Below are 12500 nucleotides of genomic sequence, written 5' to 3' on the forward strand. Positions count from 1 at the left end.
TGTTGGATAAAGGTCACTGTAGGATAGAATGTTGGATAAAGGTCACTAAAGATAAAATGTTGGATAAAGGTCACTACAGGATAAAACTTTGGAAAAAGGAGTAACTACAGGATAAAATGTTGGAAAAAGGCCACTACTGGATAAAACGTTGGGAAAAAGGTCACTACAGGATAAAATGTTGGAAAAGGGTCACTACAGGATAAAATGTTGGAAAAAGGTCACTACTGGAAATTGTTGGAAACGGGTCACTACAGGATAAAATGTTGGAAAAAGGTCACTACTGGAAATTGTTGGAAAAGAGTCACTACAGGATAAAATGTTGGATAAAGGTCACTACAGGATAAAATGCTGGTAAAGATCACTACAGGATAAAATGCTGGATAAAGGTCACTACAGGATAAAATGTTGGAAAAGGGTCACTAAACGATAAAATGTTGGAAAAAGGCCACTACTGGATAAAATGTTGGAAAAGGGTCACTAAGGTTCAAATGTTGGAAAAGGTCACTACAGGATAAAATGTTGGAAAAACGTCACTACATGATAAAATGTTGGACAAAGGTCACTACAGGTTAAAATGTTGGAAATGGGTCACTACAGGAAAAAATGTTGGAAAAAGTCACTGATAGAAGTTAAATGAAAAAGGTCCCAGATAGAAGGCAAGAGGTCCTATGCAAGTGTAATAATGATCATCGGGTATCCTAATAAAAAGATTCAATGGCAAATATGAAGTCAATTAGGGAGTTTCAGCTTTAGTGACAAGGCTCACTTTGAGCCAAACTTTCAATGTTTCTCTTTAGGGAAGATGGACGGAAAACTGAAAAAATTTTAAGACTAAGAGATTAGATAAAAAACGTTTTCATCATGTATTACTGATGGAGTGTGTAGTGAGTGTGTAGGACAGATTACGATAAAAGTAAAAAGAATAAATGTAAAAGTTTCAAAGCAATCAGCCAAACCAATTCTTCTATCTGCACAACACCAACACTTGAATTTCCGAGTCAATTTATTTAAAAGAAAAATTCCCTAAGACTTCACTTTGCGGATAAATTCGAGATGCTCTCTTTCCAAAAGCTACGAAAACTCAATCACGATAAGTCAAAGGTGAGACCACTAACTGCGTCTGCCTGTAAACTGTCATTGCAAATTCAGTGGGACAGATTCTTCGACAAACCTTCCGAATCAAAATAAGGTACTGTATGAAAAATATGGCATATACATACATGCACACAGATATCGCATGAAAGTCCTTGTAGCTTTTACTTCTAGGCAAGGGTTCGTGCTGGCAAAAGACAGGTAAACCAGAGCCACTCCCAGGCCTAAGCGTCACAAGTACTACCCATTACAATTACAGAATCAAGAATGATTGATTTCAAGGTAACTGGCGCTACACCGCAAGGGACTACTTCAGAGGAGCATCTCCCAGTATACTAAAAATAGCCTAATCTTAAAAATACTGCAGTTCTGTCATACCCGCTTTGTGAAGCTCCCACACAAGCTAACGCCAAAACGGGACACTAAAATTACTTGCATTTTCTCTCTTGGAAAAAAGAAAAAACAAACTATTTTTCTGGACTCTCCTTCGACTTACATATTGCTAAGTCCAATATTCAAAGATACTTTGGACCTTGGAAAGTTAAAGCTAGGGTCACAGGAGGCAAGACAAAAAAAACCTTGAAATATCCTAGACCCTATCACCAAGAAGGTTGCAGGTCAAGCACAGCTTGTTGCCCGAATGTGGTCTTACTGCCCGAATGCCGTTCTTTGCTGAGCTCATCTTTACTTGCTGTCTTTATGGCAACACGATCTTACTTGAAAACCAAAGTAAAAATACCAAATTTCAGATAAAAAAAAAAACAAGTATTGGAATCGCTACGACAAACAAAAGAATTCACAGACATTGCAAACTGCACATGCGCAAAAAGGGCATTACGTTGAAACCAGAACAAGCAGTACTTTTGCATTATTTTCGAGAAATCTTCTCTTTCCATACATGTCATCAACCGTAGAAAAATAACAGCTCTTTTTCAACGTATAAATTTTGATACAGGAACCACAACACTTTTAATGAAAACGTTTGTTAAAAATAATATATCAGGTTATAACCATTCCAAAAGCGAATAGGTAAAGAGTTTAAGGAGTCATGAATAAGCCATATCTTGAATAGCAACCTCCCGTAAATGAGAATCCAACGCACACACAGAGGAATGAATTGCAACGGACATTAAAGACATCCATCACTCTCCTTTGCTGTCCCAGACAATCAAAGCCAAGCATTAATCACAACACGAGATTCAGACCTGTGATGACGTCCAGAGATCCATCGAAATCCCAAAGAGAAAGAAATTTAACTTAAGACACAAAACAGATGCTCGCGTCCACAGACCTCAAGAGAAACTGAAGGAAGGATGTTATCGCTCTCTTATCACCCAATAACAACTGATAAAAGGTATTAATAAGGCTATGCCAATAGATTACGAATGCTCCAGCGACCTGTAGGTAAGTGTGTGTCATTCTCTACGTCAAAAGTAGGCCAGAAAGAGAATAGGGGTTTTTAAAGCATTTGGACAACTATACCCATTTCACGGACATCACACTCTGCTGAACTTGAAAAAGGAGACTGAGTAAACACACTTCTGAATTAAATACTTAGTAATGTATGATGTACAAATTCAGTGACCTTGAACCCAACGTAAACTTATTTTTCTGATTCAGGTTCCAACAAACAAATCATAAGACAAAATATCTCTTAGAAATTATATAAATAAAAATTTCACACGAACAGGCGCAGCTCTAATCAGCGTATAAACGCACTTTGCTTGAATGAAACACCTGGCTTATAATCCCCAACTGATAAACAGGCAGAGTAGAAAATAACGACTTTATTGTCACAATACACAATTCCGACGAGATTCATCTTCAAAGGTATTTTATTAAGTAACTCGTTGTCCACGTATAACACTACACATCGGTTTCAGACTCGTCTAATTATTTCTGTGTAAGATGACTACTCACGTTATATGCAAATGATTCGAGGAAACTGATTGCATTCCGTGTGCATTGTCTTTGCTGTTTACGTATGCTCGTCAATACTTCTCTGTTTAAATATTGATCTTTATTGTATGTCAAATAAATGCCTGTTAATTTATAATAATAATAATAATAATAATAATAATAATAATAATAATAATAATAATAATAATTTTATTATTATTATTATTATTATTTCTACCAGCTTATTCATATCCACTGCGAGCCCGCATTAAGGTTGCATTTATTGCAATATTCCTTGACCAATGAATAGAAAAACCAGTAAACCAGTACAGTACTTACATGCCATCTACTCCCAGCCCCCAGCCACCCACCCCCTTCTCTCTCTCTCTCTCTCTCTCTCTCTCTCTCTCTCTCTCTCTCTCTCTCTCTCTCTCTCTTTTGACATGACCTTTACAATGAGAGGGTTACACAGCTTTTCCACTAGATAAAAAAAAAAAAAATTGTCGCCGTGGAAATAAAAAAAAAAAACTTAAAACGCAATGTGAAACAAACAGAAATACAAAAATGATTTTATATTTCACCTTCTCTTTCACAAGAGACCGAGGACTTGCCGTTGTCCTGTGTGGCTTTCAAATCTTTTTTTTTTTCCTCTCGTTCAAAACCATGAAGCGAATTTACTCAAAGGTGGCATTCTGCACGGCTGGTTGTCTTCGACCTGTGTTCTGAAAATGAGTAAGCCTTGTCATGCACAGAGAGAGAGAGAGAGAGAGAGAGAGAGAGAGAGAGAGAGAGAGAGAGATGAAAGGCAATACAAGCAGGGGAGAGGGGGTGGGGGTCAGAGAGGCGGGGGATGAGAGAAACAAGAATAGAGGAATAGACAAGAAGTAACTACAGAGAGAGAGAGAGAGAGAGAGAGAGAGAGAGAGAGAGAGAGAGAGAGAGAGAGAGATGAAAGGAAATACAAGCAGGAAGGGGGCCAGAGGTGGGGATGAGCAGAAACAAGAATAGGTGGAGACAGAGTTAAGAGGAATAGACAAGAACTAGAGAGAGAGAGAGAGAGAGAGAGAGAGAGAGAGAGAGAGAGAGAGAGAGAGAGAGAGAGATGAAATGAATGGAAAAACAAGCAGAAGGGGGTCGAGGGGGTCGTGAGATGGGGGATGAGAGAAACAAGAATAGATGGAGATAAGAGGAACAGACAAGAAGTAACTACAGAGAGAGAGAGAGAGAGAGAGAGAGAGAGAGAGAGAGGGGTTAAAAGAAAGGTAAAGTGGCGAGGAAAAGAGGAATAAACAAACAGATGAAAGAAAACAGGGGGAGAAAGAGTAAATGTCGGAGAGAGGAATAAACAAGGAATAAAGGAGGAGGAGGAGGAGGAGGAAGAAGGAAGAAGGAGGAGTAAGGAGGAGGAGGAAGAAGGAAGAGAAGGAGTACGGAGGAGGAGGTAGTGGGTTGGGGCTCGAGAGATGGAGGTGAGGAGGAGGAGGAGGAGGAGGGGAGGAGGAGGAGGAGGAGGAGGAGGAGGAGGAGGAGGAGGAGGAGGAGAACACGAGATGAAAAATTCCATTTTCCTTTGCTCTTCCGCTCTTCCGATTTCAAAAGTAACGGGTTCAAGCAGCCTTTAGAACAAGCAGCTCTGGCAAAGAGAGAATCCATTAAAGATGCGAACAACAATAGCTGCCAGAGGCGCCTGCGCACTAGTCAGCTCTTGAGAATGGCGGGGTTTCCCCTTTCTTGGGATATAACTGTACTTTAGCTTTGCTTCTAAAGGCTTGTATTAACATGGAAGATTCTCATTATGTAAAAATACATATTAACATGGACATACGTAAATATGAAAAATATGAAAAAATATGTAAAGATTCGTATTAACAATCGAAAAATATAAAACAACAGTTCAGTGGTAGCGCACTGGGTTCCCATTCGCTAGGTCCATAGATCTCGGGCTGCCCTTTCAGTATATCCCGCTGTTACACAGGTGCCAACGTCAGCACTAGTTGATAGAAAGGGTATGGGTTTGGCATCATTTAGAGCATGGGTTGGCAATATTTTGGGCATGAACTTGGCAACATTCAGGGCATGGGCTTGGCATCATTTACGGCATGGGTTGGGAACACTGAGGGCAAAAATTTGGCAACAGTTAGGGCATGGGTTTGGCAACATTTAGGACTTGGATTAGGAACATTGAGGGCAAAAATTTGGCAACATTTAGGGCATGGGTTTAGCAACACTGAGGACATGGGTTGGGAACAATGAGGGCAAAAATTTGGCAACACTTAGGGCATGGGTTTGGCAACATTTAGGACATGGGTTGGGAACATTTATGGCAAAAATTTGGCAACATTTAGGCATGGATTTGGCAACATAGGACATGGGTTAGGAACATTTAGGGCAAAAATTTGGCAACATTTAGGGCATGGGTTTGGCAACATTTAGGGCATGGGCTAAGCAACATCATCCCACAAGACATGATGGGAACCGAAAGACTAACCCCTGTTACCAGCCGCCCCCCTCCCCCCTCCTAAAAAGGACATGGACTACCGTTAAGACTGGTTAAGTTTCCTGCAAAGGAGGTTCATTTCAACCACTACTCAGCAGTTGAAGCCTAAATGTGACAGTGACCGCCATGTTGCTTTTCTCTGGAATCATCTATACTTGGATGAAACGACATGTGTTATTAAAAATTATGTATATATGTGTACATATATCCATACAAGAGAGAAAGAGAGCCAACTCGTTGGATGCAAATCTGAATACCAGTCACAGATTTCTACATGGAATTTTTGTTGGTTCTTCAATTTATCCGGTATAGAGAGAGAGAGAGAGAGAGAGAGAGAGAGAGAGAGAGAGAGAGAGAGAGAGAGAGAGAGAGAGAGAGAGCAAAATTGTTGGATACACTTCTGAATACCATTCACAGATTTCTACATAGAATTTTTGTTGATTCTTCAATTTATTTGGTACTGAGAGAGAGAGAGAGAGAGAGAGAGAGAGAGAGAGAGAGAGAGAGAGAGAGAGAGAGAGGACTAATGGGGCGGGTCAACGGAATCAGAACTCCATTAGGGAGATCTGATTAAAAATTATCATTAATGGAAGAGAAATCGAGCCAAATGAACCGACGCATAAAAAGACCGAATTTTTAATGGAACTTTCCGGCGGTCTGGTCCGGAAGTTCGCGGGAAACACCACGGAAGGCTTAGAGATACCAATCGTCAATTAGCTTTTTTTCTGTATATGGGACGGTTCACTTGAGAAAAGTGTACCGACTGTTCATCATATATATATATATAGATACATATGTATATGTATAATATATATATATATATATATATATATATATATATATATATATATATATATATATATATATATATATATATATATATATATATATATATATATATATATATATATATATATATATATATATATATATATATATATATATATATATATATATATATATATGACTATTTATCACATCACCGTGATTCATATACAATCAGAAAGCTAAACGTCCTTTAATATCAATTCACTCTACCTCGGAAATAATATATTTTAGTGCGTCACTATATCCTGATTCCTCGTCCGTCGCTGGTTCGATCCCACGGGACGGTGGACTTATTATCAACTAAAAATTTATACCTCTCTTGTGGCCGATTTCGTTAGTGCGTCACTGTAGTCCTGATTCCTCGTCCGTCGCTGGTTCGATCCCACGGGACGGTGGACTTATTATCAACTAAAAATTTATACCTCTCTTGTGGCCGATTTCGTTAGTGCGTCACTGTAGTCCTGATTCCTCGTCCGTCGCTGGTTCGATCCCACGGGACGGTGGACTTATTATCAACTAAAAATTCCCCTTCGGTAACATATATGAAAATATATTATTTCCGATATATATTAAAGGACGTTTGTAGCTTTCTGATTATATATATATATATATATATATATATATATATATGTACAGTACGTATGTATATATGTATATATTGTATATATAAATATACATATATATATGCATATATATGTATATAAATGTATGCATTCAAGTATGATCACGCAATTATAACACAAAAGCACTGTATTATAATCAAGCACACATACAAACAAAAGAACGGTCCAAGGTTTATACCAACCCAAAGCACACACACACACACATACAGAGAGAGAGAGAGAGAGAGAGAGAGAGAGAGAGAGAGAGAGAGAGAGAGAGAGAGAGTATATCTTAGTTTAACCAGACAAGTTAAGCTCTACCGGATTAGTATTTTTACGTGGCTAAGAACCCACTGGTTACCTAGCAACGGACCTACAACTTATTGTGGAATCGAACCACTTATGACAGAAATGAATTTCTATCACCATAAATCCTCTAATACTTTTTGGCGGCTCGGAAGTCGCGCTGGGAACAGTCAAGTGCAACATAAGAGAGAGAGAGAGAGAGAGAGATGAGAAGTCCTTCAAGAGAGAGAGAACGCCTTTCAAGTAAGTACCGGTATTTTAGTACCCGTCACGCAAGCAGGCAACCTTACTCGTCCACTATACAGCTCATTCTGCTTTAACAAGTGCGCTGGGACGTCAATGCAACATAAAGCAACTAAGAGAATGCAAGTCCTTCAACTTGTGTGTGTGTGTGTGTGTGTGCGTGTGTGTGTGTGTGAGTTTATATTATATTATAATTCAGAAGAACAATCCTATTCATATGGAACAAGCCCACCAAAGGGGCCACTGACTTGAAATTCAAGCTTCCAAAGAATATAACGTTCATTAGGAAGAAGTACAGGAGGAGGAGATGATGAGATCTCAATGATTAAAACAGAAAAAATACATTAACAAATTACTAAATAGATAAACATGTACGTAGATTATTAAAATTCAAGGAGAATTATATTAGGATAATATTCGCAATGTGCCCTTATTTAATATATACTGGATAACAGATGAAAGGCCATCTCATTAACTATGGCTTCCACAAATCAGAATTGTCCATTGGTAAAAAAACTACAAAATTAAAGATAGGAAAAACTGGATAAAAAACTCTAACATCAACATAAATGAGTAGCCCATTATTACAAATCTAATTTAAACAAATTAAATGTCGATATAATTAATGAAAATAAAATAATTGTGTAAGAATGTCACTAGACAACCTAGGAAACTTAACTGTACATACAATCGCACAGTACATACAATTATGTATATTCAAAAACTGTATTGTACGCACACATCAGCATACATATCGGTATACGTATACGTACAGTATACCTCGACATGCACTCAAGTTTACAAAACATTCACGTATATCTATGTGCGAATTGAATGTATGGGCATAAATCTAATATATTTATACATGCAACACATTTTATATAGTATATATATGTATATATATATATATATATATATATATATATATATATATATATATATATATATATATATATATATATATATATATATATATATATATATATATGTACTGTTGTGTGTATGTATGTACTGTGTGTGTGTGTGTGTGTGTGTGTGTGCGCGCGCGCACGAAAGAGCTGAGCTAAAAAGTAACTCAACGCAATAGCAAATTGCTACTTTAGTTACATGTGAAAAAATTTTTTTCAGCACTGTTATTTTACAAAAGACCATAAAATATACAAATTCCAGATTAACAGTCCACACCAATGCAAAGAAAACTAAAAACAAAATTTTAAGAAATCATGAAATTTCCCAACACAAAAAATAAAAGTAAAAAAAAAAAAAAACAAAGGAATAACATAAAAACAAATCGCGGACTACTGTAGTTTTGACCCAAGGATCAGATTTCTGCGCAACACTTCATAATGAGACAAAACCTGTTTTATTCCACCGTCATCTCGCCAAAAAAAAAAAAATATAAAAAAAACTCCCAAGACAAAATACGGCACAAAAAATAAGCCTGGTCTTCTCAAACTCGCCTTTGGTTATCCCTGAAGCACAGTACACTCATGACTTGAGAACAATTTTAAACACAAACACACACGCATATATATATATATATATATATATATATATATATATATATATATATATATATATATATATATATACTGTATATATACATACACACATATATATATAATTAAAAATATAAAGTATATACATACAGACATACACACATCGGATATACATATATTTTACATATATGTTACACATATATATAATTATAAATCCGTCGCTATACATACATGGACTTATATCACATAAATATATACATCGGTAAATAAAAAATATATTACAATCAGACCGCGCTCAAGCTAAAGTCAATAAGAAAAAAAATGATGTGATAAATAGTCAATATATAAAAACACACAAACACCATTTAAAACTAAATGCCATATTGTACACACACTGACATCTTCTATAGAACTCGACCTAAATATATATAAATAAAGCCTCAACATATATATTAAACGGGACTGGCGCTATCATATATAACCCTATAATCGATATACTCTACATATATAAATCAAACAATCAAACCGCGCTGCCTTTCAATAAGAAACAAAAAAAATGTGCTTATTGTTTTATTTATAAACTTTGTCAAAACCATTGCCCAGAAAATGCCTTTATAACCATCATCTGAGGAGAACTCGACCTGGCCAAAATGTGAAAATAAAGCCTCAACAGCGAATTAAACGGGACTGGCGCTGGTCAATAACCCTAATAATACTAATAATAATCAATAAGTAATAATTTCCTCGTCTACCTGTTATTGTGCTTATTGTTTTCTTTATATCTTTGTCTTTATTTTGCCCAGAAAATGCCTTTATTTCATTTCAGCAACTGAGAATATGATACTTTAATATTAATTAAAGTAATTTAATTTATTTTAATTGGTAATAATAATAATAATAATAATAATAATAATAATAATAATAATAATAATAATAATAATAATAATGCCTTGACTAAATATGGTATCCTCTGAACTAACCACTGATGACATCTCATTTAATTTCAACAACTGAAATATAATACATTAATAATATTATTAAAATAATAATAATAATAATAATAATAATAATAATAATAATAATAAACAATAATAAAAGGAATAACATCAATTACGTTAATCTAAATATAAGCATTACAAAACCTGACGATCTTCCATTGACCTAATTCTCACAAATGACGAGATATTAAAGGTCTACGAAACACTCGAACTGTCACTACAAAAGCAAGATTTCCGAGAGAGAGAGAGAGAGAGAGAGAGAGAGAGAGAGAGAGAGAGAGAGAGAGAGAGACAGAGACAGACTTTCTTTCATAACTGGTAACCTTAAATGTGTGATCTGCCACCTGGTGGTCACTAGACTGTTATATATGTCTTAGTGAAAAAAATGTAAACATACTTTACCATATAAGCATACCTTTAAAATAGAGGGGCGTCGATGAGGTAATTCTTCACCAAGTTGAACGTACGTAACTCTCTCTCTCTCTCTCTCTCTCTCTCTCTCTCTCTCTCTCTCTCTCTCTCTCAGCAATAAATAAATCATGGAAATGCAATGGAAACGTAACATTCGAAATCCGGTATATTGTGAAAGCTGATTATTATGCTTACAATGGACAGAAGCGCGCAGGCACGCACTAAACCGGATATGTAAGACATGCGTATGTGTGTCTGTCCCGCGTGTGCTGTTAATGTTATTTTGTCCGACAGGTGGAATTCAGAATGTAATAACAAACCATTTTTAGTGTTCTGAAAAGAAAACTATTGTGCCGTCTTTGTCTGTCCGTCCGCACTTTTTTCTGTCCGCCCGCAGATCTTAAATTCTACTGGGGCTAGAGGGTTGCAAACTGGTATGTTGATCATCCACCCTCCAATCATCAAATATACCAAACTGCAGCCCTCTATCCTTAGTAGTTTTTATTTTATTTAAGGTTAAAGTTAGCCATTAATCGTACGTCTGGCAACGATAAAAGCCAGGCCACCACCGGGCCGTGGTCAGAGTTTCATGGGACGCGGCTCATACAACATTATACCGAGACCACAGAAAGATAGATCTATTTTCGGTGGCCTTGATTACACGATGTACAGAAAACTCGATTGCGCCGAAGAAACCCTTCAGCGCATTTTTTTACTTCTTTTTGATTAAACAAAGTTTTTGATAAAAAATAAAACCCGTAAGGCAATAAGTTCAGAACTTCAACTTTGAGGGAAGGACGATGCGAAAAAAATAAAAAAGGGGAAAAACTGCAAAAATGGAAAAGAGACGACACGGGATAAGTAAAGAAAGAAAAAATAAGCGACATGAAAGGGAAGCCTGGAAAGCAGAAAAAAAAAAAAAAAAAATTATTATAATCAAGATTAAATGAAAAAGGAGAATGTTCAGGAAAACAGAAGATAAACGAAAGAAGAGGGAAATGAGAAAATGGAGGCGAGGCGAAAATGTGTTAAATAAACGAAGCACTACAGGGGGGGAAAAAAAGAAAACGAAAGAGAAGTGAGGAAGATAAACAGAACAGGGAGAAAGTGCACAATCAAGATTAAGGAAAACCTAGAATGTAAATAAAAAAAACTCGCTAAAAGAAAGACGCGTACGAAGGATGAATAAAATCGATGTGGCCAAACAAGACAGTAGCGAGATCAAAAACAGGAAAGGAATTAGAAAGGACAAGGGAGACAAAATGAAGAAAAAAGGCGGGGGGGGAGAAATCAGGATAATTAACAGGGCAATCACAAAGCAGCAGCAGCAGCGAAGGAAATGAAAACCAGATAATGGATCAAAAGGAAACACAGAGAGGGAGACACGAACGACGAGAGGGGAGAGGATATCCTAAAAAAAAAAAAAATAGAAAAAAATAGAAAAAACAGACGGAAGTAAGGAAGAAAAGAACCCGACAGCGCATAATTTGCATTTGTTGGAAATTGAACTGTCAAGGAACTCTCCCCCCCTTCTCCTTTCCCCCCAGCATCCAAATTCCTGAAGAGCTGTGCCAGAGAGAGAGAGAGAGAGAGAGAGAGAGAGAGAGAGAGAGAGAGAGAGAGAGAGAGAGAGAGAAAGGGGAGGGATTAATCTAATCGAGGCCCTCCCAAATGTAAATGTGATATGAAGGCGTACAGTCTGAGGAAGATCTGATTATTCAAGTCTGCTCTCTCTCTCTGTCTCTCTCTCCCTCTCTCTCTCTGATTATTCAAGTCTGCTCTCTCTCTCTCTGTCTGTCTGTCTGTCTGTCTCTCTCTCTCTCTCTCTCTCTCTCTCTCTCTCTCTCTCTCCTTTTGAAGAGATATACCTATACAACAGAAATAAACACAATCACAAAAAGTTTTAAAATAAAAAATGTGCAAGGCAAAAATTCGATAATTAGCGATACTGCAAAAAATAAAAATCATAAACAGCATGAGAGAGAGAGAGAGAGAGAGAGAGAGAGAGAGAGAGAGAGAGAGAGCCTCGCGTAAACTTCAAACGGGACTGAACATCCCTTGACCTGACAAAGCCTTTAATGATAAAATCAATGATGAACTATTTAAAGCCAACCAAGACAGCGGG

General features: G+C 36.8%; 1 protein-coding gene across 18 annotated transcripts in view; it reads right to left on the bottom strand.

Moving 5' to 3' along the window:
* The window catches only part of LOC136841815 (SH3 domain-containing kinase-binding protein 1-like), a 334418-nt gene that overhangs the window by 272497 nt on the left and 49421 nt on the right, over positions 1-12500 (bottom strand). The window contains exon 1 of one of the 18 annotated variants that reach the window (XM_067109145.1): positions 2298-2396. The exons of the other annotated variants lie outside the window; for them this stretch is intronic. Coding sequence (XP_066965246.1) covers positions 2298-2321 — 24 coding nt within the window. The 5' untranslated portion in view covers positions 2322-2396. Of the gene's footprint in view, positions 1-2297; positions 2397-12500 lie in introns of those variants that run through there. 18 annotated transcript variants of the gene reach the window in all.

This window comes from Macrobrachium rosenbergii, chromosome 9, assembly GCF_040412425.1.
Source record: "Macrobrachium rosenbergii isolate ZJJX-2024 chromosome 9, ASM4041242v1, whole genome shotgun sequence".
In the NCBI taxonomy this organism is placed as follows: domain Eukaryota; kingdom Metazoa; phylum Arthropoda; class Malacostraca; order Decapoda; family Palaemonidae; genus Macrobrachium; species Macrobrachium rosenbergii.